At 31.2% G+C, this 27,729-nt stretch overlaps 3 protein-coding genes and 1 long non-coding RNA gene across 4 annotated transcripts in view; 1 reads left to right on the top strand and 3 right to left on the bottom strand.

Moving 5' to 3' along the window:
• The window catches only part of LOC131842897 (zinc finger protein 479-like), a 220,593-nt gene extending 213,439 nt beyond the window's left edge, over nucleotides 1–7,154 (bottom strand). Inside the window, exon 1 of the mRNA XM_059191466.1 lies at nucleotides 7,144–7,154. The gene's annotated coding sequence lies outside the window, so the exon portion shown is untranslated. The remainder of the gene's footprint in view (nucleotides 1–7,143) is intronic.
• LOC131842891 (formin-binding protein 1-like) overlaps nucleotides 1–9,088 on the bottom strand; it is a 51,660-nt gene extending 42,572 nt beyond the window's left edge. Inside the window, exon 1 of the mRNA XM_059191458.1 lies at nucleotides 8,836–9,088. Coding sequence (XP_059047441.1) covers nucleotides 8,836–8,859 — 24 coding nt within the window. The 5' untranslated portion in view covers nucleotides 8,860–9,088. The remainder of the gene's footprint in view (nucleotides 1–8,835) is intronic.
• A 1,405-nt stretch (nucleotides 9,089–10,493) lies between these two features.
• On the top strand, nucleotides 10,494–13,623 carry LOC131842918 (uncharacterized). Its single transcript, XR_009357502.1, has 3 exons — nucleotides 10,494–10,853; nucleotides 11,571–11,735; nucleotides 13,587–13,623. It is a non-coding gene; the product is annotated as an uncharacterized LOC131842918 (long non-coding RNA).
• An 8,127-nt stretch (nucleotides 13,624–21,750) lies between these two features.
• LOC131842909 (dynein regulatory complex subunit 5-like) lies at nucleotides 21,751–27,222 on the bottom strand. Its single transcript, XM_059191482.1, has 11 exons — nucleotides 26,788–27,222; nucleotides 26,291–26,541; nucleotides 25,774–25,951; nucleotides 25,471–25,648; nucleotides 25,033–25,220; nucleotides 24,642–24,789; nucleotides 23,795–23,972; nucleotides 23,253–23,466; nucleotides 23,038–23,171; nucleotides 22,453–22,542; nucleotides 21,751–22,271 (listed from the first exon to the last, which is right to left on the bottom strand). The coding sequence occupies exons 1-11, from the start codon at nucleotides 26,951–26,953 to the stop codon at nucleotides 22,143–22,145; spliced, it is 1,854 nt and encodes a 617-aa protein (XP_059047465.1). The 5' UTR covers nucleotides 26,954–27,222; the 3' UTR covers nucleotides 21,751–22,142.
• Between the last annotated feature and the right edge of the window lie 507 nt (nucleotides 27,223–27,729).

Raw genomic sequence — 27,729 nt, 5'->3', positions numbered from 1 at the left:
AGGAAGGATTTATATTAAGCTGATAGTTACAGTAAAGGGATATATAGAATATTTTTTATATATCCCTTACGTTTCCCACTGCGACCTAATTTTAAATCGAATTCCAAAAGGTTTTGATCCAAATAATACCATAAAAAAAGTTGAAACGCTTTAAATAATATCTATTCTAAAAATCATAATAATACGTAAATAATGTAAAAATTTAAATATTAGCTTTATAATAAACATGCATAGGTTAATATTTTGCAACGTTAAAACCAAAAATATAGATTTTCCATATTACAGTTTTAAACTTTATGTTCATGTCGAGCCAAGAGTACGCTCTGCGTATGCCAAGTCTATGCTATCATGTACTACATAATGCATTCAGATCTCTCATTTATACTGGAGCTTATAATTATCCTGCAGGCATGAAATGTTCATACTTAGTCTAGACTATGAGTCTAGACGAACTGGTGAATATTTCAAGCCGTTACATTTGTTACGAAACAAACTTTAACCTGACATATGGACACTTAAACCTGGGTACCTCAGTCTTACCCATTTCAGGCGGAAAAGCAGTTTGCTTTATATGCTATGTTTCAGTTGTAGCGTACGATTAGGATGTGATATAACAGGATAAGAATCATATATATAAAGATTAGAAGGGCAGTTTGTTTGCCATTCGAATTTATTAAACAAATACGTTCAGTCGGAGAATTGTAGGACGTTCGTGAGAAAGACTGAAAGCTGTTCTGATCGGAGCATTTCCCAAGAAGGTAGCACGTAAAGCTAAATGCGTCAAGGGAATGAATGGTATTCGCATAGGACAATCGTCCGATTGGAACTAATAATGTGAGGCAAGGTTTACTCGGCGCGAACACGCCGGATCGACTAATTGCACCATACCTATCTAATTGCTAGAGAGCTTCGCATCCATCAGACCTCATGCCGGGTTCGCATTATTTTCTCAACATCTCACTAACAAAGTAAGTAGTTGTACATCAATTCGTGCCAAATTAGGTACAACCTATTCCTCTGTGTGGGAACGTTTTGAAATCACTGTGGCTACGTTAGTTGCGTATAGATTGTGTGTTAACCTTTTAGTGATGGTATTAAATGACTGTATTACATCATTCATTCTTTTAGAAAATATGCAATGTTTGTAATAAATAACTAATTATTTCTATTTACGGTCATGGTAGGTATAACATATACAATACACAATCTAATGGGAACCCCCATTTTTAAATCTGTTTAAACCTAAACTTATTGACTCACTGGCATATAAGGGCACAGGAAAACTTAGTAACTGAGAAAACTCTACAAGAATGTTCTTAATGTGGACAGTCAATCAGTAGTATGTTTAGAAGATTACTGTTAGACATGACATGTATTACATGTCATGTCTAAATACATAAACATTCACATGAAGAAATACAGATAATTTATTGTATTTATTCACATGAATTTTTAAATTTTGACATGTCTAAAATATTATATACATTCAATGCGGCCAAAGTAGGGACATATTGCTGGTGTTTAATAAGATAGCGTTATAAATTTCTTAATTTTTTCTTAATCACAAATTATCCTGTCAGATGGTAGTAGTATACTAAAATAGAATAAATAGCGACAAATCTGGCCTATTTAGGGCAAGTGGCTCGCACACAAGCCCGAATGAACAGCGTAGGACGATGTGTGGCGAAACGCGAGGTAACGAAGCATTAATACACGTTTAGGGCACTCAAAAATAAACTGCAGGATGCTAAAACAACTGAGACACTGTGGTGACTCCATCATATTGAAATTTAATGGGATTACAAATCTTATTCTAAAATCAATAAGACTGAATTTTGATCGAAAGTTTACACTCAGAACGATTATTTGACGTGGCCCTCTGTATTCTGGTCGGACCGGTTCTACGACTGAGTCCGCGAATGGACCTGCTGCCAGTTACCAAAAGAGGCGCAAGCCTGCATCGCAAATAATCGCAGTATGGTTTGATCAATACTAAATAAATGGATGTTAACAATATAAATTATTAATAAAAATCTCGGGAAAGTTTAGCCACACCAATTACTTTATAGTAGAATCAAAAAGAGTCACGCCTAGTGGTAATCCGAAGCCAGTCTAATTAAATAGGGGCACTCAGCGACCGCACCCTTAACTACGAACTAGGTTTTTATTTAGATCCAAGTATAAATTATGTGTATCGTTAATAGTTTTATTAATCTGTTTAGCTTTTATCACAGAGTAGATATTCGGTGGTTGAAATAAACATTACACTGTACATAGTGATCAGCGGTTGGATTATTAATATTTGTTGACAATTCTAGTTTTAAATAATGTATATCAAACTGGAATAGTAACATTTATATATGTTTATTTTTATTTATATTTATATAAATTTAAAACACGTAATACAGAGGTAAAACATATAAACTTGACTTGTGACATTTTTTGGCGTTGCAAATACTATTAACGAATTTTGTTTTATATATATGTGTAAATATACATACCTAATTATCTAGCAATAAAATAGTGAGTATATCCGACAGAGAGAACGTCTTACAACATACAGCATACATAGTAGATACAAAAAATATGTTTAACATGTTGAAGTAAAATGAAGAAATTTATGGATAAAGAGAAAATATACGTATAAAGGATAATATATATGCATACTTAGTTAAATCTACTCATGGTCTTGATGTCAAGTCGTTCCAAAGTTTGACAGACAGAACGGCGAAAGAATAGTAGACAAAAACGGATAAATGCGCCGGGAAATGAAGTAAAAATCTTTAGGATATGAGAAACGAGCGATTGATGTTGTCCCCAAGGAAATGACATTTACTACTAATATATTTAGGAAAATTAGGAGGAATTATACCAAAACTGTCAAATGTAGCAGATTACAGACATACATGTAAATATAAGTTTTTATACCCGGCTAATCGTAATATATTTATACAATATATAATTTATTATATGATACTATTTAACAGATATTGAATATAAAGAACGATGGTATATCATGATAACAATAACAAATTCTACGCATGACATCATCGCCATCGTTCTGAGGTACTTATACCTAACAATGTTGGGTCTTTTTAGGGATCCAATATCGTTAAAAGAAAATCATATTCAATTAAATAGTTAAATTTCTTTATGTAGGCATCGGTAGGTCTATAATCTATGATGCTGTTAGTAATCGATAAATTGTGTAGATTCTTTTATATTCATAACTTAGCAAATATTGAAGATAGCTACGGAATCTTCTTAACATACAATTAAAACGCTCTTGGTCGGTTTTTTCTTGAATCTCCGTCCCACAAATACAAACTATCGTAACAGACGTGGGTTTTGAAGTCAAAAAACAACTTTATCACAGTATTATATATTATGTCTACATTGTGTACAGTACTAAATATTCTCAAAGCCTGCCTTATAAAAACAACAGAATATATAGTGGTAACAATCCAAGTACATATATTTCTTTTATTCGATATGTAACTAAACATATTTACTAATCAGCATTATTTGTACGATTAGATTATTACCCATTGTAAAATCGACTTGAGATATATGTTGTTTATCAAATTTTCAATACTACTTTTTGTAAACAACTAAAGAATGTTGGTTAATCATTGTTGATATTATCGAGATATAAACATATAATGTATTGATAACGTTAAAGAAGTTATATGTTTCAAAATTAAGAATGACATAGAAAATAAGTATTCAAAATTGGTATATAGCTATGATTAGAACTAGCATTATTAACTTTGGAAAAATTATGATATAATATTACAAAACAATTTGTACTGGAGACAATTTTGATCATTTTCCATGTTGCTGTGTATTTTGAAGATGACTGTACACAATCAGTCAAGTTGCCGACATTATAAAATTGTGCATAAGCTTTTCGTAAAATACCAATTGACAAATAATAAAATCATATATTTTCAACCGCTGTGTTTTATTTATTAGGAAAGTAGGTAGATCCGCCTAATCATTGCCAGTAAAAGCCGGTTAAGGCCACTATATACTAAAAAGTTGTAAAGTAATCATTGTAACTGTTCTTCCGTATTTCGAAAGCGATGAAAGGGCATATTATTAAATATGATTGATGGTTATGCTATTAAACTAATACAATAAAAACTAAATACTAGGTCACACATCTGACCCGCCAAGATGAGCTAAAAAAGATCGCCACCTTTTCTCTAAGTGTTCCGTTGTATTTCAAACTCTCATAACTCTGGCCTGCATAATATTATAGATGGGGTAGGGTATAGGGGATTATTAGTAATAGGGAATAGTGACCCCGTGGCTAATAATATATTACATCGGGATATAGTCCTGGAAACCATCGTGGTTAACTCCTGGGTGATTCACCACAATATAACGATTATTAAGTAGTACTTATACAAATCAACTGTAATGTAGAGAGAGATATTTTATTACATAATTTAAACTTTCCTACAGGTTAGACACCTGCTAACAAATTACATTGAAAGAGAAGGGATTTTATGTTCTATTGTCGTATAAAAAACTCTCAAGAATGTAAAAGTGCAAACCTTGTAATTGTTAGTGGCCATGTAATTATTATACCAAGTTAAGAATTACGATATTGCGCTAAATAAAACAATTTGACTGCTGTTCACTATTTTTTTGTCTTGGGATGTAGTAAATGGTTCACAATGACCGCTAATATTTTTAGTATTACAAACTAAAGTTGCAGTTGTTCTCTAATTTCTTATGCCACATAAAGAACAACGATTGGGATAAAAAAGAGAAAAGAAAACCTAAACTATACTAATATTAAAAACAAAACGAAAGTTTATCTTTGTCTGATATCCACGACTAAGTGGCTGAGGGGATGTCATGAAATTTAACGTTATGATGGACTGTATGTATTTCCTCAAAAAACCAGACGAAGTCGCGAAAAACAGTTAGTGTGCTATAAATCATAAAATGAAAACACAGAGGAGCTCGGCTGCGAAAGTAACATTGTTAGACGTACTGTATTTATTTCATGGTTGACGTACAGTATCATCCAACTGAAGCCACTATCCAGGTCGCATTACAAAATGCATAGCAAACTAGTTCAGGGACAGAACTCGATAATTTGACGGCGTAACACCTGCTCTCAGCTGTAATTTAGTTATTGTGTTCAAGTTTACCATATAATATCTTTATACCGTTAATAGATTAAGAGATTACTATGATGATCGAATTGCTTATGACAGGGATTTATTACGTAAGTAATATGTATGTAGATGGGGAGTACGAAATGGGCTCATTTCACAAGTAACAAGTCGAGTATGGAATGCGGGTCGCCACCGGCCTTGCAGCTTGCCAACGCTGACCACTCTCGCGCACTTCTAGATCAAAATGGACACTGCAATAGTAAATACGAGGCGTTTACGTATGTGCGTGTATACAGGGCAATGACCGTTGCCTCACAGTAGCCAAATACAATAATTCTACTATCAAAAGCAAATGGTCTACAATACAGATTTTGTAACTAAAGGTATTGTGTGATGGTACGATCTGTCGCTTTTATACAGTATGGTTGCATTCTCCGACGTTTTATCATAATGTTCTGTAATTTATAATATTAACAATATACTGGTTGTAATGAATTTTCCTTCTTACATTTGGTTGTACTAATCAATTATTTATGGTACATACCAACTTAAAGTAATAACTAAATATAGTATGTACTAAAACTTATTTAGTAATATAACTTCATATATTAATACTATGTGTCACTCCTTATTATTTACATTTTATTATCAAACACCCATATATAGGGCATAACAACATCCTAATAATTCAATTTTCACACAGACTACTATTATACTGACTTTGATGATGGAAACACTAATAACAAACTAAAAATTAATCTAAGAGAAAGCAGTAAGCTCACTTTTTCACACATTAAATTCATCATGATGTAGATAGTTAATAATGACTCTGAATACTTCATCAGGGATAACTGTTGAAAAACAGTATTATGTCTAAAAAAAATTTCAGTTTTTAGTAAAATTGGTTGGATAAAAATCATGTTATAGTTTAAAAAGAAAGACAAATAATTGGTACTTAATTATCTCGAATCTATAAAAATGACTTCAAATGATATAATAAGACTGCAATGTATTTTTAAAGATAATGATCATATTTTGAACCTTAATTCCTCATCAACAGTTACAGATGGCTCTACAGTTTATGATTTGATATAATATTGTAATGACAATATGCTTGGAATCTCCAAAAAATGAAAAATGTATATACATGTAATTGTAAAACAATTTTAAACATAGCCCTGTGTCAGAAATTTTATGGAACGAAGTGATCTACAGTTCTGTTATCAAACTGCAATATGTGGCCAGCATATACTTATGTTGTTGATCATACTGTTGTTCCATTGATTAGCACACAATATGTCGGTAGCAGCTACCATTGAATTGTTGGAAGTACTTTAGTCCATTGTTTACCAAGTGAGGATGAGGAATCAATGTTTGTGGAGATATGCAACGGAAACAAAAACACTGATTTTATTATTTATTCCAAATATTTATCAACATTATTTTGTTTAAATAATATTATTTATTATTATTCACTTATTTCATACAGATTTTCTTTAAAATATAAATGAATATGTATACACACATTACACAGAGAACAGTACAAAGTACATATTCAGCTATTTTTATTTTAATCCACAATACATGTATATAATTTAGAATACTGTCATAATAAATTCGCTTGAATAGTATCGTCATATTGTAAATAGTATCATAAATTTATTTCATTGTGTAATAATAACAACAAATTATTTTTCCATATGAGTCATTGATTAGTAAGCAGCAGAATATTGTTATGGAAAAGTAGGTTAATATATAAAAAAATACTAATGTTTCCAAATTTTTTAAATAGGTGAGTAACCTTTACATTTTCATTGCTGTTATCCTAGATAGGATAGCTAGTGACTTTATCAACTGTAAACAAACAAATTATTTTGTTGCATGCCCATATTTACTGATATTCTCCCCTATTTGACCACTAAGTTATATCACTCCATATTAATTATTTGTAATTGAACTGTAGGAATATATTAGATATTATGGGAAATTACTAATGAAGATAAATCACCTAAATAATTAGTACTACCAATTTACTACCCTCCCTGATAAAATTGGTGTGGGTGATAAAGGAAACCAGGGAATTGTTGTAATATGTATATAATATATTATACAAAGAAACACTACTAACTAGGCCCAGGAAGGGAAAACGGAAGGGGAACAATAGAAAATAATAATTTAGAATAACATTTAGAATATGAAGCTTATAAAATAGAACATAGACTAAATAAGTGGCCTGTATTCAACAATCGGTGTTGTCATTATTTATTATAAAACTATAGATTGCACTTAGATGCCATTGTAGATTGAGGATAAGTAAATATTGGGCTTAAATAAACTATTACATACCTATTTGAAAACATTTCATGATATGTATTATTATAATTTTATTCTGCATAACACAAACATTACTTACCAATTAACTAATTACATATTTACTTGAATATCATCCATTAATAACTTTTTAATGATGATGAAATTTAATTTGACTGATAATTTAATATTACACATGTAAAATGAGTTGATACAATACTATATACTGCTTATAAAAAAATAAAATCACTAAAAAACATTCATCAGAAATTATTTATTAATGCTGATGTGTGTTTAACTAAAAAATGGTTATTTGCACAAAAACACAATTATTTAAGACTTTAATGTTATATTTGGCAGAAATACAGGCTCTTGACAGTTTGTAATTTAAAAAAATTACCATGCAATATGTAGTATTAATGATACTTATAAATGCAAGTCTATTTAAAATAAGATGAATGATTTTGTATTTGCATGTTTGTAAAGTAATAAATACATAGGGAAGATACTATATATAAATAGAGACACTAATACTTTTATATTAAATACATAATAAAACCATGACATTTTCATGTGTTAAAATGTATTTTCTGGAAGTGGGTGTCGAGATTATATTTTTTTATGTGTGTATTTGTCTTGAACAAATACACATGTTTAAAGGATGTTGTAAAGATAATAATAAGTATACATGCAATTAATGTTAACATTTTACTTAACATATGTTTGGTGATAGTGTAGTGTTGGTTATGAATTTAATTTTGAATAATACAATAGTATTTTGTACTCTGTCATTCTGATTTAGAATTATTAGATATTTAATTAATCATAACAAACTCATATATTCTTAATTGATATAATATTAAAAGCTATTTGACTACCTACAATTGTCATAACAAAAGTTTTAAAATTAATACCATGCTTTTACATTTTAGTAGAAGAATATGTTATAATCATAGAACAAATTAATGTATAAGGTTACTTATTAGACAACCATAATATTAACAACTGAGAGTATTTTTATTTTAACTTTTAATTATTTTATTACCTAACAAACAGGACTTTGCCATTATGTTTATTCACCACTGTGATTAAACATGATGGTAAAGTCCTGTTTGTAAAATTGTAAATAAAGTATTTACAATATATTTATTAACACTGGAATAAAATATTTTTCACCTAACAGTAATAACATAATATTTACTTTAAAACAAATGCGAAGTAGTGTTTACATATATGATACAGTAAAAGAGAAATAAGTATTTATCCATGAATCACTAACTCGCTTATGAACTGAGTATATTATACGGAAAATAATTTAAGTATTAAAGAAAGGTACATAAACTATATTACTAATTAACAATTATTAAATAAGTAAATCGTGAACACTTACCCAAAGCTCTGTGCCCCAATTCATTTTCGCAAATCTTTCACCTCACTTGCACAAATAACACATTTAAACTTCACTTACACAGTAGTTAACAACAAAATTATTATGATATTTTCACAAATACAATTTTTTTAGCACTACCACCATTTCCAAACACATTCCAAAGAAATAAACATGGCTGACTAAAAATCTGATCGGAACTTAAGCGAACTGACTGGCATGACATTTACTTCAAAATACGTCTGTGACTGGCTAACTACTGGCTGATAGAGATGTGTCAACTCGATGTATTAACTCGAGTAGTGCTAAATTCGAGATAACTCGAGTTGAATTCTGCCTTCCTCGCGTTTGGGCTGACGGTAACTGAATAAAAGAAGCGAGGGCGCGATTTGTTCATTTACAGAATTTTATTATTGAAAACCGACTAAAAATGTAGACGTAACGTAAAATTTTACTTAATAAGTGTTTCACTTTTTGTGTAATGCCTGTAGCTTATTAATGAGATAAATAATATTCTGATTTGAATAGTATTATAATTTAAGAAAAGGTTTGATTGCAGCAATTGGTTGCGGCAACAAATAAACAAGCTCTGTAAAAGTATTATTTAGTAGATTATTTGTATTATGATATTACATATTTGTTATTTAAAATAACAAAGTTATTTATATATACTTTCAATGTGATCATTAAACTATAGTATTCGTACTAACATTATAAAGTTAGACTGATATTATTTTCTAAAAAATGCTTTATTAATATTTAGTAGTTTTGTTTTTAAATATGAGTACTATCACTAAACTACGACTAAAACTAAATATAAATTAGCAATAACTGTATTAGACGGGGATATATTATATACGTGAACCCTAAAAACCTTTTTAGTTCAATCCTACCTATAAAGATTAGCAACAGGAATCGTTATAATAAAAAGTTGGACGGAAGGACATAATAATTATATATTATAATAAAAAAATAATTTGTAACAGATCTCAAAATCATTTCCTGCCTGCTAAATCGAGTTGTGTAACTCGATTTCAATTCAAATTACTCCAAGTTAACGACTTTTTACTGTTGTTGTTGCCCATCTCTACTGGACGTGTCGGTGACAATGTTGCCAGGTACCTGATTTATATTGGTCTAAATTTTGTTTGAAATCTCCCAAAACTGGACTTTCAGAAAAAAATGCTAACCAATAAATAAGCTTCCAACAATTAAGTAACCATTTCTTAATGTAATAAATAATATAGTTATTCTTGTTTATTTTATTGATTGTTAATTTTATTTTCAAGCCATATGTTCCACAAAACTTGTTTCTGTTTATATTTCGATGAATCCCCTTGAAACTTATTTTTAGTTAAATTTTTCTTGTTTCTTTGAGCATAATTTGTTGGTGAGTGTGTTTGAAATATATCAAACACAATTTTATTTTAAAGTTAGCAGTGGTTTTATTACGATTAGGACACAAAAGTTTTTATTTTATATTACACAGTGAAGCTTTACGGCAGCATGACATTTTTTAAAGTGCTTTTTTTTTTTTTTAATAATGCTTTATTCATGACCATGGATACAAGTCCTTCAGTCGAATACATTTTTATAATGAATTTAATACAAAACATAAGAAATAAACTATTATATAAGCTTAGACAGTACAATTTTAGTAATTATTCATTAATATTAAATTTTTTCCACAGTATGTACAATGTAGTTATATATTGGAATAAAATATGCAAAGTGAGATAGCAAATCTTGAACGCGGCGGGGAATACTTTGTGAGTGTTCCTTTGCGATGTCACTAATGTCACTGACAAGAATCAACCGTTGTATGTTGAAAACTTGGCATTCAAATATAATATGGTTTATGTCAGCATTTATCTTGAAACAGTGGTTGCATCTGTTGTCATTTGTGATTTTAATTCTGTTGAGATGGGATGGAACTAAACAATGACCGAAACGTAGACGATTGATGATAGTGATAAATTTTCTATTGTAATATTTGAATTTGCTGTACCAAGGTGTCACTGGTAAGTCTGGCTGTAATTCTGCATACCATTTTCCTTTATTTTCTGTGCTTATGTTCCAGTACTCTTTCCACACTCTTCGTGAGTTACTTTTAAAATATTGGTAGTAGTCGGTAAATGGCACTTTCAAAATGTCTGTGTGATCTTCATCATATTGTTGACGAGTTGCCAAGTCTACGACCTCATTTCCAGGTATGCCACTGTGTGAGGGTACCCATACAAATTCTACATTCTTATTTTTACTTAAAGTTATTAACCTATTTTTTATTTCATATATAATATAATTTTGTTTATATGTACAATTGCCACTGGATAAAGTCTCCAATACACTCTTCGAATCAGTAACTATTAGTATATGTACATTATTTACAAGGTTATTAACATATAACAAGGCACTTAATATAGCATAACTTTCGGCTGTAAAGATGCTGCAATTACTTTCGAGTTTAATACATTTAGTATATTTCTTTTGTGGATCATAATAAGCTGCTTTAACATCATTTAAATTTTTTGAACCATCAGTATAAATAACATAAAATTCTGATTTCTTATTTAAAAATTCTGCAAAGTCATATTTGTTATATATTAAATCTAAATGAAATGTAGAGTCAAGGAAACAGATTAGTGAATCATATGGACATTTGTATACTGGCCATTTGTCATTTATATATATTCCACCTGTAGCATTTTTAACATGTGTCATTATTATTGAAATTTCAGGTAATGATCCTGAAATAATAACAGATGCTGATATGGGGGAACCTACAACTAACTGAGAAAGCTGTGCAGGATATAAAATATTTTTAAGCACAATACTATTACTGGAAGATAATTCCTTTATACAAAATCTTTCTGCCAGTTGCAAACGTCTTAGAGACAATGGAGGTATACAATTTTCAACTTCCATACTATTTATAGGTGTGGAACGCATAGCTCCACTAATGATTCTCAACCCTATATTTTGTATAACATCTAATTTCCTCAACAATGTGGCACTAGCAGTCATATAGGCTAAACTACTATAATCAAAATGACTTCTGACTATGCTTTTATACAGTATATTGAGTGTTTTGGGATCAGAGCCCCAGTAAGTTCCTGCTAAACATCTCAAAATATTTATGCTCCTCATTGCATTTTGACAAATGTAATCTATATGTTTATCAAATTTTAATTTATTGTCCAAAACTATACCTAAAAATTTGTGTTGATGGACAATGGGTATTATTTTGTTATTATACATAATTTTAAGATTAGTTTGTGTGAATGTATCTCTACTAAATACTAACACAGAGCTTTTTTCTGAACTGATTTCTAGTTTTAGAATATTTGAATAATACTTTTGTAATTGATTTAGTGCAGTATTTATATTATTTATAGCCAAAGGCAAACTTTGACTCTCAGTGTATAAAAGCAAATCATCTGCAAACTGTAGTATGTTAACTTTTGTAGTATCCACATAATTGAGGATTTCAGATGTATACAAGCCATACAATAGAGGGGACAGGGTTGCTCCCTGCATTGTTCCCCTGTTAACATATTTAGGTCCATGTAGGATATTATTATACTTAACATAAACAGTTCTGTTTTTTAAAAAATTAAAAATCCAGTTTAATATTTTGCAGGGGAAATTTAAATTATGTAGCACATGAATTAAGGATTCTATATTTACATTATCGAAAGCACCTTTAACATCTAAAAATACACACACAACATTGGAATGACTTAATTTTGCTTTTTTTAATAGGGATATAAGAGTTACAAAGCTTTCAGAACAACTTTTGCCTTTTCTGAATCCAAACTGAATATCTGGCAACTTATTCTGTGTTTCAGTAAAGTAGTCCAAACGTAATTTTAACATGTTTTCAAATAGTTTGCCTAGACACGATGACAAGGAAATGGGCCTATATGATGATGCACAGTTAATATCCTTATTTGGTTTCAAAATTGGAATAACACACTGGGTTTTCCAGGATTCCGGTATTATTAAATTCTCCCAAAGTTTATTGTATATATCTAATAGTATTTTAATTGCATTTGGATGTAGCTGTTTTATTAATTTATATGTAATATTGTCCAAACCTGGTGTTGTATCTTTCCTACTCTTAAGCGAAATATGAAGCTCGGCCAGTGTAAAGGGTCTGTTGAGAAAGGAGTCACTGTCATTTTTATCAGATTGATTCAATATATCAACTAAATTTGCATCATTGCATTGTGATGGAGCTGTCAACATATCTAAGAAACTTTGTACCCAGTCATCATTAAAATTTTTGTTGGAAGATGTACCTATCCTTTTAAACTTTTTAATGGAACTCCATATTTTTGAAATAGGTGTCATTCTATTGAAGCTACTACACAACTCTTGCCAGGAATCTATGCGTTGTTCCTTTAGAATTCTTTTTTTTTTAGCATCAACTTTTTTATAATTTATGAAGTTAACAATTGTTGGGGTAACTCTATATTGTAAAAGGGCTCTCTTAGACTGTTGAACAGCATCATCACATGTTTTGTTCCACCAAGGCACTGGTTTTCTTAAAGTGTGTATAGTTTGTTTAAACTTTGATTTTGGTACTGTCTTGTCTCTGATGTCATATAAAATATTAACAAAATTATTATAAAATTGTAATGGTGTGTCATTATTTACATTATTATGTACATTTAAGTGGGAAAAAATACTTTCTGATAAAGAAAAATATTTCGACCAGTCTGCTTTATTATATAAAAATTTTTCTTCTACAGGTCGGACCTCATACACTGATGGCCTCACATTTACACTGACCTGAGTTGGATAGTGATAGCTGCCCATCGGGTCATCATGGACTTTCCACTCACAGAGAGGAGCTATTCGGGGACTAACTAATGTTATATCTATTGCTGATGCCTGCCTGTTTGGTGATTGAATGGTGGTTGGACTACCATCATTTAACACACATAAGTCAAGTTCATCTATGAGATTGTATATGTTATTACCTCTACTATTGTTTGTATGACAACCAAACAAAATATGATGTGCATTAAAATCACCCATAATGAGACATGGCTTAGGAGTACTAAGTAGAACTTTTTTCAGTTTGTTGGTATCAAATCTTCCATTAGGAGGACAATACACACATAGTATGTTTAATTTGCCTATGGATGTTTCTATTGCAATACATATATTCTGAACTGATTCATAAAAAGTAGTAGTTATGATATTATATTTAAAATTTTCTTTTATTAAAATACCCACTCCATTGTGTGTATTTACTGAGTTTTTGAATATGAAATTATAGGATGTAAATTTAGGAATTTTACTGTTACTTTTAAGCCATGTCTCATTAATGAGACAGATATCAATATTTTGTTCATTCATGTATTTTTGCAACAGAGCTTTTTTACTCTGTAAGCTTTGTATATTAAACTGGGCTATATTTAAGTATGTATTCATTAAATTAAATTTGACAACAATATTTCTTTTATTGTCTTATTAGTTATTGACATTTTCTCTTTGTTGTTACCGAGAGCAACAAGAGATTTAACTAATGCATTAATTATAATTTCATTATTTACAATTTGATCTGCATTGAATGCAGTATTATTATTATTTACATTTTGTTTAAATTGTGAATTATATACATTTAAAGATTTCTCTAAAGTGGGATATACTTTTGGGGTTGTACTACTTGAGGGCATACTCACAACAGCGGCATAGGAGTGATTGACATATTTACTTCTTTTTTCTTCAATTTTCTTCTTTTTAATGGGACAATCTCTCGAAATTGCTAAGTGGTTACCACTACAATTGATACAAACGATTTCTTCTACATCACATTCTTTGTATGAGTGTTGACCAGCACATGATGAGCACATCTGTGAGCTACGGCATACTTTAGCTGAATGGTTAAACTTCAGACATTTGTAACATTGGACTAATGGTGGAATATAAGTGTGTACAGGATATCTAAATAATTGTATGTAGGCATATTGTGGTAAAGTGGTAGCTGCAAATGTGACGGCTACAGTGCCCAATGGAGATAGTTTTCCCTCTACTTTTTTCATAAAACGTTTGATGGATATCACTTCGGTATCACAACTAATACTTTTATAAATATCTTCGTTGGACATGTCTGTCGGTACGTATCTTATGATACCAGTTTTTTCTGTGATATATGCTGGTACAAAAGCCTTGAATTTATACTTGTTTAAAAAATTATCCATTTTTAAAAAATTATTGGCTGGTGCGGGCTTTCGAAAGGTCACACCTATTTTATAGGCGTTTACTTGTGTACACCTGCAATGCCTTTCACATTTTCGGTGTATAACTTTGTTAAAGTAATGGGGTTTTTATTCCCTACTTTTTCATTTTCTGTAGATTCTACATAGACAACACAATCTACACTATGATTTTCAGGAAACTGTCTTTTGTAATTGGGTTTTGTATACATTTTATAGTCCTCGGATATAATTAAATGATTCGGCGACATCTTCCGTTTTTTGCCGTGTTGACTTTTTCCACGGTCGACGGGGTTTCCCCCGTCGCTACTATCACTCATTTTCTTTGCTTGATTTATTATTTAGGTATTTACAATAAGATATACAATATTTACAATAAAATTACAATTAAAATAAAAAAATCAAAAAGGAGAAAATTTAAAACACCCGCTCAATTTGACTTTTTTTTTTTTTTTTCTCCTCCTCCATCTTTGGCTTTGCCTTCGCATTTAGCCAATATCAAAGTTAGGGAAATATACACAGAAATATATGGAATAGAACGGAATTTTGTAGGATAAAGGATTGGTCAGGTTTATGATGTTTACAATGTATATATATTATATATATATATATATGTATATATTTACAATTTTATATTATTATATAAAATAAATGTGGCTAATATTTTATATACATTGGTATCGCTATTATGTAACAAACAATTAATAGATGTAGGAAGTGGGACACGGATCAGAAGGAGTTGGGAAATAAATTCAGAGCGATCATATAGAGGGCAGGAGAAGAACACATGATTAACATCTCCGTACGCTCCACAAGCACATGTAGGGTCAGAAACAATATTAAATTTGTATAGATTTGCTGGTGTACATACATGTCCCAATCGAAGTCTGCAAATAATTGATGTGGTTTTTTTATTAAATTTAAATTTACTAAACCAAGGTTTATAAGGAATAGTTTCTTGTACTAGTCTGTAATTCTTCCCCTTGTGAGTTTCAATTGTCCAAAGCCGATTCCAATCCTCATACAAGTATATTTTTGACAACAAAGCTAGGTCATTACAGTAATTGACATATGGGAATAAATCGCCATCGCGAACAGCATCATTAGCCAGTTGATCAGCTTTTTTATTACCAGATATACCAAGATGGCTTGGTATCCAAGCGAAGTGAACATTTAATTGTAATGATAAGCATTGAGAAAGTAGATCACGAATTTTAAAAATTATCGGAGATTGTTTGTGGGATTTAAAGGGAAAATGTGATAAAGCCTGCAAACTACTAAGTGAATCGGAGAATATTATTGTTTTACATAGTTTAGCAAGGAGTACATATTCAATCGCCTTAAGAAGTCCGTAGCATTCTCCAGTATAGACGGACGTCTCTGGCGGAAGCTTAATTTTTTGATGAATTTTGTATTGTGAATGGTAGACCCCAACACCTACACATTCGCCGTTAGAATGTTTCGAGGCGTCCGTAAAAATGTAGTGCCAATCTTTCCATTCATTATCCATAATATAGTTAAATTTGTCATTGGCGTTAATTTCATCTTTATTTATACCTATATTATATAATATTTGGGGATTAAGTATTAGCGAAGTGTAACTATGTTGGTACAGGGGAAGATATTGAGTCTGATATGTTGGAGATGTAATGTCTTTAAATTTTTGGAAACTTTTCACTAAACAAGGTTGGTCTTTATGAGTCCAATACTTCGAAGAGGCTATCACCTCAGCCAATTCCTTGACTCTAGAAATTAAGAGATTTTTTTTTAATGCTAGGCTACGGAAAAAAAATGTATCACTCAGGTACTGTCTTCGCAGTTTTAGCGGTGGTTCACAACACTCTATTTGTAACGAATTTATTGGGCTGGATTTCATTGATCCAGTGATAAGTCGTAGTGCCTTATATTGAATACAATCCAATTTTTTAAAAGCTGCTGCGTTTGCTGGATTTAATAAAACCGAGCCGTAGTCTATAATGCTTCTAATTAAGGCATTATATAGGAGTTTCATAATAGAAGGATGGGCGCCCCACCATACACCACTAAGACACCTTAAAATATTTAGGTTGCGTTCACATCTCACTACAACGGATTCACAATGTGATACACCTGTGAGTTTTGAGTCCAATACAAGTCCCAAAAACTTTGCCTGATCCTTAACTGATAAGGGGGAATCATCATATAAAACATTAACTACTAATGGAATCCTTTTTCTAGAGTATACAACTACAGTGCTTTTAGATGGGGATAGATCTAGACCATTATTATCTAGCCATTTTTTAAGAAATTTTAATGCTGCAGAAAGGGAATCGCTAATCTCGTTAATTAATCGGCCGGCAACATAGAAAAGCAAATCGTCCGCATATTGCAGAACTTTTACACATTTATTTATGGATACTTCTAAATCAATAGTATAAATGTTGTAAAGAATTGGACTCATTACGGAACCCTGAGGTAGCCCCTTCCATACCGTCCTATATATACAATCATTATTATCTAAAGGATATTTAATAAATCTTTCTGTTAACATATTTATAATAAAATTCATTAAATGTCTAGGTACATTCAACATCTCTAATTTATGTTTCAGTATCAGGATATTAACATTATCATAAGCTGCGGTTATGTCTAGAAAACCAGCTATTACAGAGTCATTTCTAGAAAACGCTAATCTAATATCTGTGACAAAAATCCCCAAACTGTCAAAAGTGCTCTTACATTTCCTAAAACATAGCTGACTATCTGAGAATAATCCATTGTGTTCCAAAAACCATTCGAGGCGATTTTTTATTAAATGTTCCGATATTTTCGCCAATACAGTAGATAGAGCTATGGGACGATATGATGAAGGTTCGGAACTTGGTTTATCTGGCTTTAATAACAAGATTAAAGTTTGTGTTCTCCAAGAACTGGGAATATTACCTGATGTCATAGCTGTGTTGATTAAAGAGAGATAATAATTAAGAGCTTCTTCGTCTAAATGTACTATAAAAGAGTATGGAATGCCGTCTTCACCAGGCGCCGAGTCTTTAATAACAGAAAGTACACCTTTTAATTCATTGACAGTGAAGGATGAATTGAGATCAAATGTAGAATCATTATTATTAACTATTTCTGTATTAATAGTTAAAGGATTTACATGGAGCTGTTCTGGAACGAAAGGTGGGGCTAATCTATCTAATATTTGTTCTGCAAGAGTGGGAGAAATCTTTTGTTGTTGAGATACATTAAAGGCCGATCTAAATCTACGTATATTTTGCCAGATAATAGATGGATTGACATTAGGACATAATGAGGTACAAAATTTACTCCAACCTTCAATCTTTTTTTGTTTTAATAAGTTTTTAGTATTATAAGCTACTTCTTGATAATTTTTATAGTTATCTTCAGACATACAGACACAGTACTGTCTTTCAGCTATTTTCCTTTGTTTTACTGCAATAGTACACTCTTCATCCCACCAAGGTGGAGAGGGTATTGTACTAGGACCACTATTTTTGGTTGGAAATGTTGAATCAGCTGCCTCAATTAATAATTTAGCTAATGACAGAGAACACTCTGACACATTGTCATGGGATATTTTGGGTAAAGTTGATAATTTTTCATGTACTTTCTGTTTGTAGTTGTACCAGTTGGCATTACTTAATTTATACCTCATACGGGGCTGTTTCATCTGCTGCAAGGGTTTTGAAAAAGGAAAAGTAATTAATAATGGATAATGATCACTATTATAACTATAGTTTAGCGGACACCAAACAAGAGATGAAGCGAGATCTGGTGTACATATAGATAAGTCTGGTGAGCTGAGACCTTCAGTGGGTCTTGTGATGCGTGTTGGCATACCAGTATTTAAAATACATTATTTAAAATACATAAGTTATGGGAGTCAATTAACTCCAATAATTGGTCACCATAACTATTGGATGAAGAGGAACCCCAAGTCTGATGGTGAGAGTTAAAATCTCCTAAGCATATAAATGGTTTTGGTAGGATGTTGAATAAATTATTGACTTCATTGAAAATGGCATTACTTGGGCGGGAGAAATATATAGACACATAACAAATACTATTCACTATAATAGCAATAACAGAGATATCATCACTGTGTGAAGGCAAAGGAAGAATATTATAGGATAAAGAATTCCTGATGAGTATGGCGACTCCTCCATACCCATCAGGTCTGTCATTCCTTAAACAGGAATAACCAGGGATCTTAAAAATAGATCCCGGTTTTAACCAAGTTTCTTGTAAACAAATTATGAAGGGATCATATTTATTAATGATGTGTATAACATCATGTTTTTTATTGATGAGGCTCCGGCAGTTCCACTGTATGGCCTGAGCTTGATCCATTATCTGTGATCTTATATATAGTATCAATAAGTAAAGCTACGTTGGACGGTGATATATTTGAATTCGATTGTTGTAAAAGGTCTAATAATGTTTTTATAATTGCTGAAATCTGAATATTTTTATCATGATTATTATTATTAAAAATGGGTTGAGATGGAGGGAGTGTGGGACTTTTTATGATCTCATTGTGTGCATATTGATCATATCCTCTTGAGAATTTTGGTAGGGCTTTTGGTTTCAGAAACACTGTCTTTTTATATGACCTATTTTGGTTATTTACAGGAACTGTATTTAATGTAGTATAGTTTGGAGATTTGTCATTATTTATATTAGATGGGGAGGAAGGAGCTGTAAGTAAAGCATCTGCATAAGACATTTTATTAACTGGTGGATGTAATTTGACGGCTTCCATATATGAAATACAACTCTTACTCATAGTCTCTTTAATTGCTTTTTGCCGGTCAAATTCTAAACATTTTTTACTATTTGCTTGGTGAGAACCCTTGCACAAGCAGCACCAATAGTCATTTTCATCAATATTGCAATTCTCCCCTGAATGTCCCTGTCCACATTTAAAACACCTTGGAGTGGCCCTACATTGGCTTTTAACATGGCCATACCTACAACAGTTGTAACATTGTACTGTGGGATATATATAAAGGGTTACAGGTAATGCAGTATAACACATATAAACTCGGGTTGGCAGTACTTGTCCATCAAAAGTAAGAACAACAGTGCCTATATTTTCAAATGTATTTGTATTATCGATATTAACTTTCCTTTTAAGCCTTCTCAATTTAAGTATTGTACCGCAACCTATTGGGACACTTATATTTTGTAAAATGTCTTCATCAGACCAATCAGTGGGGACACCCCTTATTACACCCATACGTGTAATGTTAAAAGTAGGAATAAAAGCTTTGTATTTTTCAGTTGTTAAACTTTGATTGCATAAGAATGAATTTGCTGCTGTGAAATTTGAGAAAGACAAACTAATTCTATTACGACCAATTCGTTTAAGACTACCATTCACAATACCATTAATTTCTTTACGTTTCAGAAAGCGACCAAATGTGACGGGATGCAATGTTGTGTTGCTGTTATCATCTGAGAATTCCCTCTGGACATGAATTATATATGGTGCTGCATCTGATGGCTGATACCTAGTGCGAGCAATAGGTGTTCGAGTGATTTCAGTGTTTTGTGTAATATTATTGTTAAGAGCATTAGAAACTGCATTTTGAGATTTGGAATTGACTTCAGAATCTTTATTATTATATTGATCTATTATTGTTGTTTCATTTGTTATGCATGCACAAACATTTGGTCCCATCCTTTTTGAACCGTGTCTCCTTTTCTTACCTAGACATGTACTACAAGTTGCACGAGCAATTCTTTTCCTTTTTAATTTTCCAGAATCAGATACTGAACAGTCAGTATCCATAGACGACTCTAAAGCCGTAATTAAGATGTCCATTGGAGTGTTTGGAATCTCATTTTCAAATCCTGGAGGAACTATAGTCGTAGTTCCCCCAGGATCGTCGGGCGGTTCGCCCATATAGAAATAAAATCTAACTTACCAATATGATATGTACACACCAAATTACACACTAAAAATAAATATAATAATAACACTAAATACAACTAAAATTACTAAAAACCAATCCTTAATCTATATGTTATTGAAATAATATTTCCTGAATTAAAAAACGCGTCCGGTCAAACCAAAATTTCCCGCCCTTTTCTCAATTTGACTTCCCGCCAAAAAGTTTCTTTTAAAGTGCAATCTTACAGTGTTGCCACATATAATCTAGGGTTGACAGTACAATAAATTTTATTTACCAATATAATTTACTTTACCAAAAAAAGTCCTTAAAGCACATACGATACGGAGCTCTCTGATGTCCTTTTCATGTTACATCATCCTGGAACCATTTTTTTTATTTATCATGATCGATAAGATGTCTTCGGCCAACAAAAGTAGATCATAGTACCTACTCAAATTGGTTACATTGAAAATTAGCCTTACATGTACATAAAAGACAAGTTAAAATAATAGTTTTAAGTCTGGAAACATAGATTTCAGTCTACGAAACACTTAAGTGGCTGCCACCACAGATTAATAATAGTTGTAAAAGAACCGTCAGACGAGCTTTCGAACCTCTATATAGTTTGTGGTCACTACGTTGAAAATATTGCCCTTATATTACAATTTACTTTTATTTAGGTAATTTTACAGTATTTGAATCATAAAAGAAATGTATTTATATTAATTATTTTTTTTACATCTTGTACTTATATTATTTAAGTAATAAATATAGTAATGAAATAAAAAGGATGTTGTGAAATAATTTTGTATTGCAATTATAAAATAAATTTTGATTTAAGTTGTGGAGTGTGAGTTGGGTAACCTCTACGTTGGTCCCAGCCTTTTCTAGACTCCTCTTCATTCTTGGGAATGATTGGGGCTGGTAGAGTCTGGGCAATGATGGCAAATAGCCCGACGAGAGAGGCAGCGTAGGTTGGAATAAGGGTTCAGTAGAGCCCGACCGGCCGTTAAGCATCGCGTTGTTGGCTGCCGCAGCTCTGCCTGTTTTATAGTCACGAGCTTAGCGCGGCTCTATGTGGGCGGCAGTCTCAGGGGTACAAGACTATCGTCCAAACAACGAAAGGCCAAAGCCGAGATGGGGGTTAGTCACAATATTTATGTTATGTGCAAGTAATATTATATTATATATCTTCCAAATCGTCATTCTCGGTAGAAACAAAAATTTTGATATGTCTTTCAAAGGTTGCTCTGCGAGATTTTAGTAAAGAACCATCGGATCCTCGTCTCACTAGAGCGGTTCGACGTATTTCCTGAAATAAAAATATGAAATTAGGCACTTAAGACACAAATATACAGTAAAGTAACATATAACATATATAATTATGTAATTTACAGAATTTAACTGATATCTACTAACATTATCTTATCACAAAATGAGGTAAATACGTAAATATTTATTATTATTATTATTAGATTAGGTAATTGGAATACCTTCACAGGTTCTAAAATCATGTGGTGACTAGATCGTCGGGATGTTGGAGGCCCAGTAGTAGATGAAGCACGAGATGATTGCAGAGGGCTCTGTAAGTTAATTTTATAACAGTTCATAATAAAATCATTAATTACTTAAACCAAAGTTAAATATCGACTGACGTTTACTAAAACAATAAATTGTTTTTAGATTTAATTATGAAACCGTTTATTCTGATCCTAACTGTTGTTATCGCTAAAATTACTAACTTAAAGACTGAAATTTGGAATATGCATACATTTATATCACATCTTAAGGATCCGCTAAGTATCTCTTTTCGAAAATATCAACTTAATACATATGCAAATTGCATATAGTAAATTTCGTTTCAGAAAAGGGGAGATATAACATATTCTTAGGTACTATGTAGAATCAAGAATGGATACCACAAGATTCCACAATATACAAATTACAATTATAACAAGGCAGACTTAATCATGTTGTATGTGTTTGTACAAAAATATAAAGTTAAAAAATTTTGAATAAAAATAATAAAATAATTTAATAGTACCATTAGTTACGTATTATGGATTTGCTAAACTTACTTTTATAGCAGGTACGAAACCAAAATCCGAAGGTAAAGGTTGTGTTTGTACACTGTAAACACCTTCTTCTGATGCAACAGAAACAATTGAAGGTCGCGCTGACAATTGTTGAGCTAACAATATTGGATCTGCATCTGAACCAAAGTACATACAGAACATTGAATTAACAACGCAGTCATAATTACAGTATAAAATATTATTTACAAATGACTAACCAATATTCATGCATTTAGCTACTCTGCGAGCTTGTAATACTCTACTGGCACTTCGACGAAATCTAATTCCTTTTTCCGCTTCCCGTCTAAGTCTCTGAGCTGCAGCGGCTGCTTCTGCAATAGCCATTGCGATAGGTCCCATGCCTGATCTTTTTAAATTAATATCTACTATATAGCTTAAGCAAATTGCATTGGATAGAGTACTATCACTGGGCTGTAAAGTAAACAGTAAATAATAATTCAAATTAAAATAAATACCAGCCGTGTCAAAATTAAATTTAAAAATAAACTTGAGAGTCTCTTGAAGCTGTTATTATTTTTATATCTCGTATAAGTTTGAAGTCGCTTGAATTAATAAAGTAGTACTTAGATTACTCATCAACATACCACCACCACTAGAACCAAAGCCTTTACAAACGAGATTAAAGTTTTTATAAGAATGTAAGGTTAGTCGAGAAAAACAGCTGTTACTTTTAATACCAGTTGACGTCTAAAATATATTTTTATGGGCACCCACGACTACTTGAGTATAATATACACACCGAACCAATATCATTTACACTGATATCCAAAGATCTTAATGGTGTCTTCACTAATCCAATAGCTCTTGCTAATAAGTCTCCACAACTTGGTGGATTTTCAGCACTTGTAGCTGACCAGACACCTGCGGGTGCTTTTGATAGTGGCCCTGATTTAATACCACAACCAGAAATATTCAATCTGTAAAAAAGATAACTTTCGATTTTGCTTTGTATAATTGTAACATATAACTTTATGACCGTGATATAGATGATATATACTGATGAGATGATATAGATAGAGGAATTACCAATTGCTGAGGTCGTTGTTAAAAAAATTTACATATCTACATTCTTCATGTATTTCGACGGGTATAAGTATTTTAATCGTATATTATAAACATATCATACATATAAATAAAATTAGAATGTCTGTTTGTAATATTGAAATAATCGTTTTTACCACATACATATGAATATAAATACGGAACATACACCAAAATAACATTTTTTACTATTTTTTTTCTGTCTGTCCGTTTGTTTTGGCTAATCACTAAAATGGCTGGATCGCTTTTGACGGGACTTTTTTTGGCAGGTAGCTGATGTAAAAAGGAGTAACTTAGACTACATTTATTTTAGAAAACAAAATATGTTAGAAAATTAAAGATAAATTACACGCGGACGAAGTCGCGTGTACAGCTGTATTATATGTATATTTTCGGTCATTTGTATCCAACGTGGCCGTTGGGGTGCTTATCGCCTTCTCTCGGATTAATTTCGTTTATTATGTGGGTTTGGGGAAATACAGCAAGTAATTACAATTACGCTACTGCTAAAAATTTTTGAGAAATTATTAAGAAAATTATATTACGAGATTAAATTGCATCCTCTTGCTATAGATACAGCTATATGTGCTATTCCCTCAGAACCTAATTTATTATTGAGTCTAAGGTCCAGATTCCGAATTCCACAGGTAGGGTGATTAAGAGCATGTGAAATATGTTCAGCTCCAGCTGGCCCTGTTTTACATAAAGGAATGATTAAAAGTTATAAATTATAAAGAAGCAAATTTTATGATTTTGCTGCGTCTATGTATGATATGATTTACCACCCAGTCAGTAATGCAGAATTTTCAAATCTTAACAAATAGGCTCGTGAAAAGGTTCATTGTATCTGTTGGGTCGACATTAATGAGTCTACAGTTTAAACAATTAAATCGGACGCAAATACATATCATTCATAAATGCTAAGCAGGTACGTACCAAAATTATTATCTATTAGTATTAGATTCCTTAGTTTATTATGTCGAGCTATAAATTTTCCTAAGGAACATGATCCATCGTCTCCAATTTTACAATGACTGAAGTCTATAGTTTCTATATTCTGGTTATCAGATAAACCGCGAAGAATATATTTTACTCTATGACAATTCATATCAGTTCTGGTGATTCTGTGGAAAATTATTCATGTGTATTTTTTAAATGCATACTGTAGCCAGGCGTAGCAGTACATTAGAAATCATAAAAGTGATAGATATGTCATAAATTTATGTTTAATTGCAACCGTTTTCCACCATATCTAATAGGTATCTAGCACAGTTTGTTTTATCATATAGGAGAAAAATAGTCTGTATATTGATACTGATATATAAGTAGCATGTACTTATTTAATTAATAACCACTTATTATGATTTCACTTACCTTAAGACTTTTAACTGGTTAGATTTTTCTAAACCGCGTGCTAGATTTTTAGCATCATTGTTAGTAAACTGGAATTGATCTCTACGATAATCTGTTCCTGTATATTTCAATTGATATGTGATATGTAGTTCGATTAAACTTGTTAAACTCCCTATGGCTGCATGTAGAGATATATGGTCTGAAACAATTTATCTCCTTTATTTTAATTAAAGTTCCATTAAAAGCGCTTAGCTATTTGCAATAAAGTTTGGTAAAAAAAATATGTTGCTTATGTAATGATATATACACATAATTTATATTTACCTCTTGATAGCGCTTCCCCCTTTTTTAGTAAAGGCTTGTCGCTTTTAACTCTTTGACTAGTAATTAAATCAGCCATTTCAGGAGACGTGATTCTTTGTACTGGAATATCAGATGGAACTAAGCTGCGAATTGCCAACGATTGTATGTAGGGTCCACATAATTTTACTAAGGTAGTTATCTGTAAAATAGCCAAGAATAAAAAAAATATATTTGAATAAAACGGTCAATAAACAGAAATATATATCACTTACGAGCATAGTAATTAGATACCAATAACATTCCTTTCGAAATATTATTATTACATTAGCTTATTTTATATAGCCATATACATAAAGATTAGAAAGTATTAATTACTGAATTAGATACTTGTAAGAGTAGGTACTGGAAAAAGTATACGATTAAACTTTGGAAAATAATGGCTCGAAATATTTGTACAATTGCAAATTGAAGAGGTATAAAAAATATTACAGGCAGCTAAAATGATTTATAATAAGGACAGAGAAATAATAACAATGACCTTCTCAGGATCATATAGACGAGGATTCAAATTTTCTAATATGTCTGCATAATGACGTTCCATGAAAATGTTTATCCATTTCTTTTCCACTGTTATTACAGGAGAATCTGACCATTTTGAATTATAGCATCTTTTCCAAAAGATATCACTTTTGATATTGTCAACTAAAATCTGCAGCGGTACGTCAGTATTCAAAATTTCTAGAAAGAATTCGCGATCTTTAGCAACTAGTTGTTCCAATTGCGGTGCACCTAAAATTGTAAAATTGTCATTAAAATAAAATTTAGTTTGAGAATTAGTATTTTGCACATTTCGTAACCTTCTTCACATATTTATAACTCCAGTTAAGAGTTAAGAGTTCAATTCCAGCTATACCTATATAAAGACATTTAAGCTTACTTACAGGGGATAAACAAAGGCAATCTATTTCTATGGTAAGTTATGGTATGGGGAATATGGAGGTAGTTACTATAAGAACTTAATAACTGTTCACTCACCAAGCCAATTTTCACTTAATTTTTGTATACATATACACACTAGAGAAAGTGGATGATTAGAATCCCAGTCGAAATCTTCTGATTTAATTTTTCGGTTCCGTTCCAAGTTTTCATTGTTTTTATATGCTAAAAGTGTATTTAAGGGTATACTACTGTTAAATTTCATAGCACGTTAATGTTAGGTAATTTCTATCGATGTGAAAATTACCAGATTCCAAAATACCTACTTCATTTGATGTATACAATCAAATATTACAGCGGGACTTAGAACATAAAAGAATTTTTGGTGGCCTATTGAAGTCGTGTTAATGTGTATTATCTGCGTACGTTTTGTTCAATACACACATTCTATGTTGCCTAGGACTATTGATTAAATACTGGTAACTAGGATCATTGAATAAATACTATACACAAACAAATAATGATTAAACAAGATAATTACAGTAAATAAATTGAGTCGAGCAATATAGTTATCAATATAATTTTCTTTAAATATTTTGTTATCACCAAAATGGCTTGCAAATGTAGATTTGCAAAAAGGCGTTTTGGTTAATTTATCAATTCGAATAATATTATAATATTACTACAATATCATTAGTAATGTTCTAATGTTAATGAACATAAATGCTTAATAATGTTGACGATGACGTACTTGTTTAAAAATTTGTTAACGGCATAATTTTAATACTATCTTTGCCTATCTACTTTAGATTAGGTGGTGACCGTGGACATAAATTTCATGTCACAATTTATCTGAAATCTATTTAACACAATATTTCTAATAATGACTATATATAAAATAAATCATCAAACAAATAATTTAAGCACAAAATACGTTAGAAATTAAATGAATAACTTAGAGTTTAGTTGCACATGGACAATGGTTTTGCTGCAAATATGCTAGATTTTGACGGTCGCTGTTTGGGATCAATTTAGGGGAAT

This window comes from Achroia grisella, unplaced genomic scaffold (genome assembly GCF_030625045.1).
Source record: "Achroia grisella isolate CSIRO2021 unplaced genomic scaffold, CSIRO_AGI_Agris_v1 utg2671, whole genome shotgun sequence".
Classification (NCBI taxonomy): domain Eukaryota; kingdom Metazoa; phylum Arthropoda; class Insecta; order Lepidoptera; family Pyralidae; genus Achroia; species Achroia grisella.
The sequence above is the reverse complement of the archived record's forward strand: the minus strand, read 5'-3'. Positions and strand labels throughout refer to the sequence as shown.

Bases quoted from the DNA above. Each gene is read 5' to 3' on its own strand.
- LOC131842909 (XM_059191482.1), bottom strand. From the start codon at position 26,953: ATGAAATTTAACAGTAGTATACCCTTAAATACACTTTTAGCATATAAA. The intron at 25,221-25,470 runs GTAAGTGAAATC...AATTTTCCACAG, and splicing joins AACCAGTTAAAAGTCTTAAG to AATCACCAGAACTGATATGA. The intron at 23,973-24,641 runs GTAATATAATTT...TCTTTTTTACAG, and splicing joins AGAGGATGCAATTTAATCTC to ATTGAATATTTCTGGTTGTG.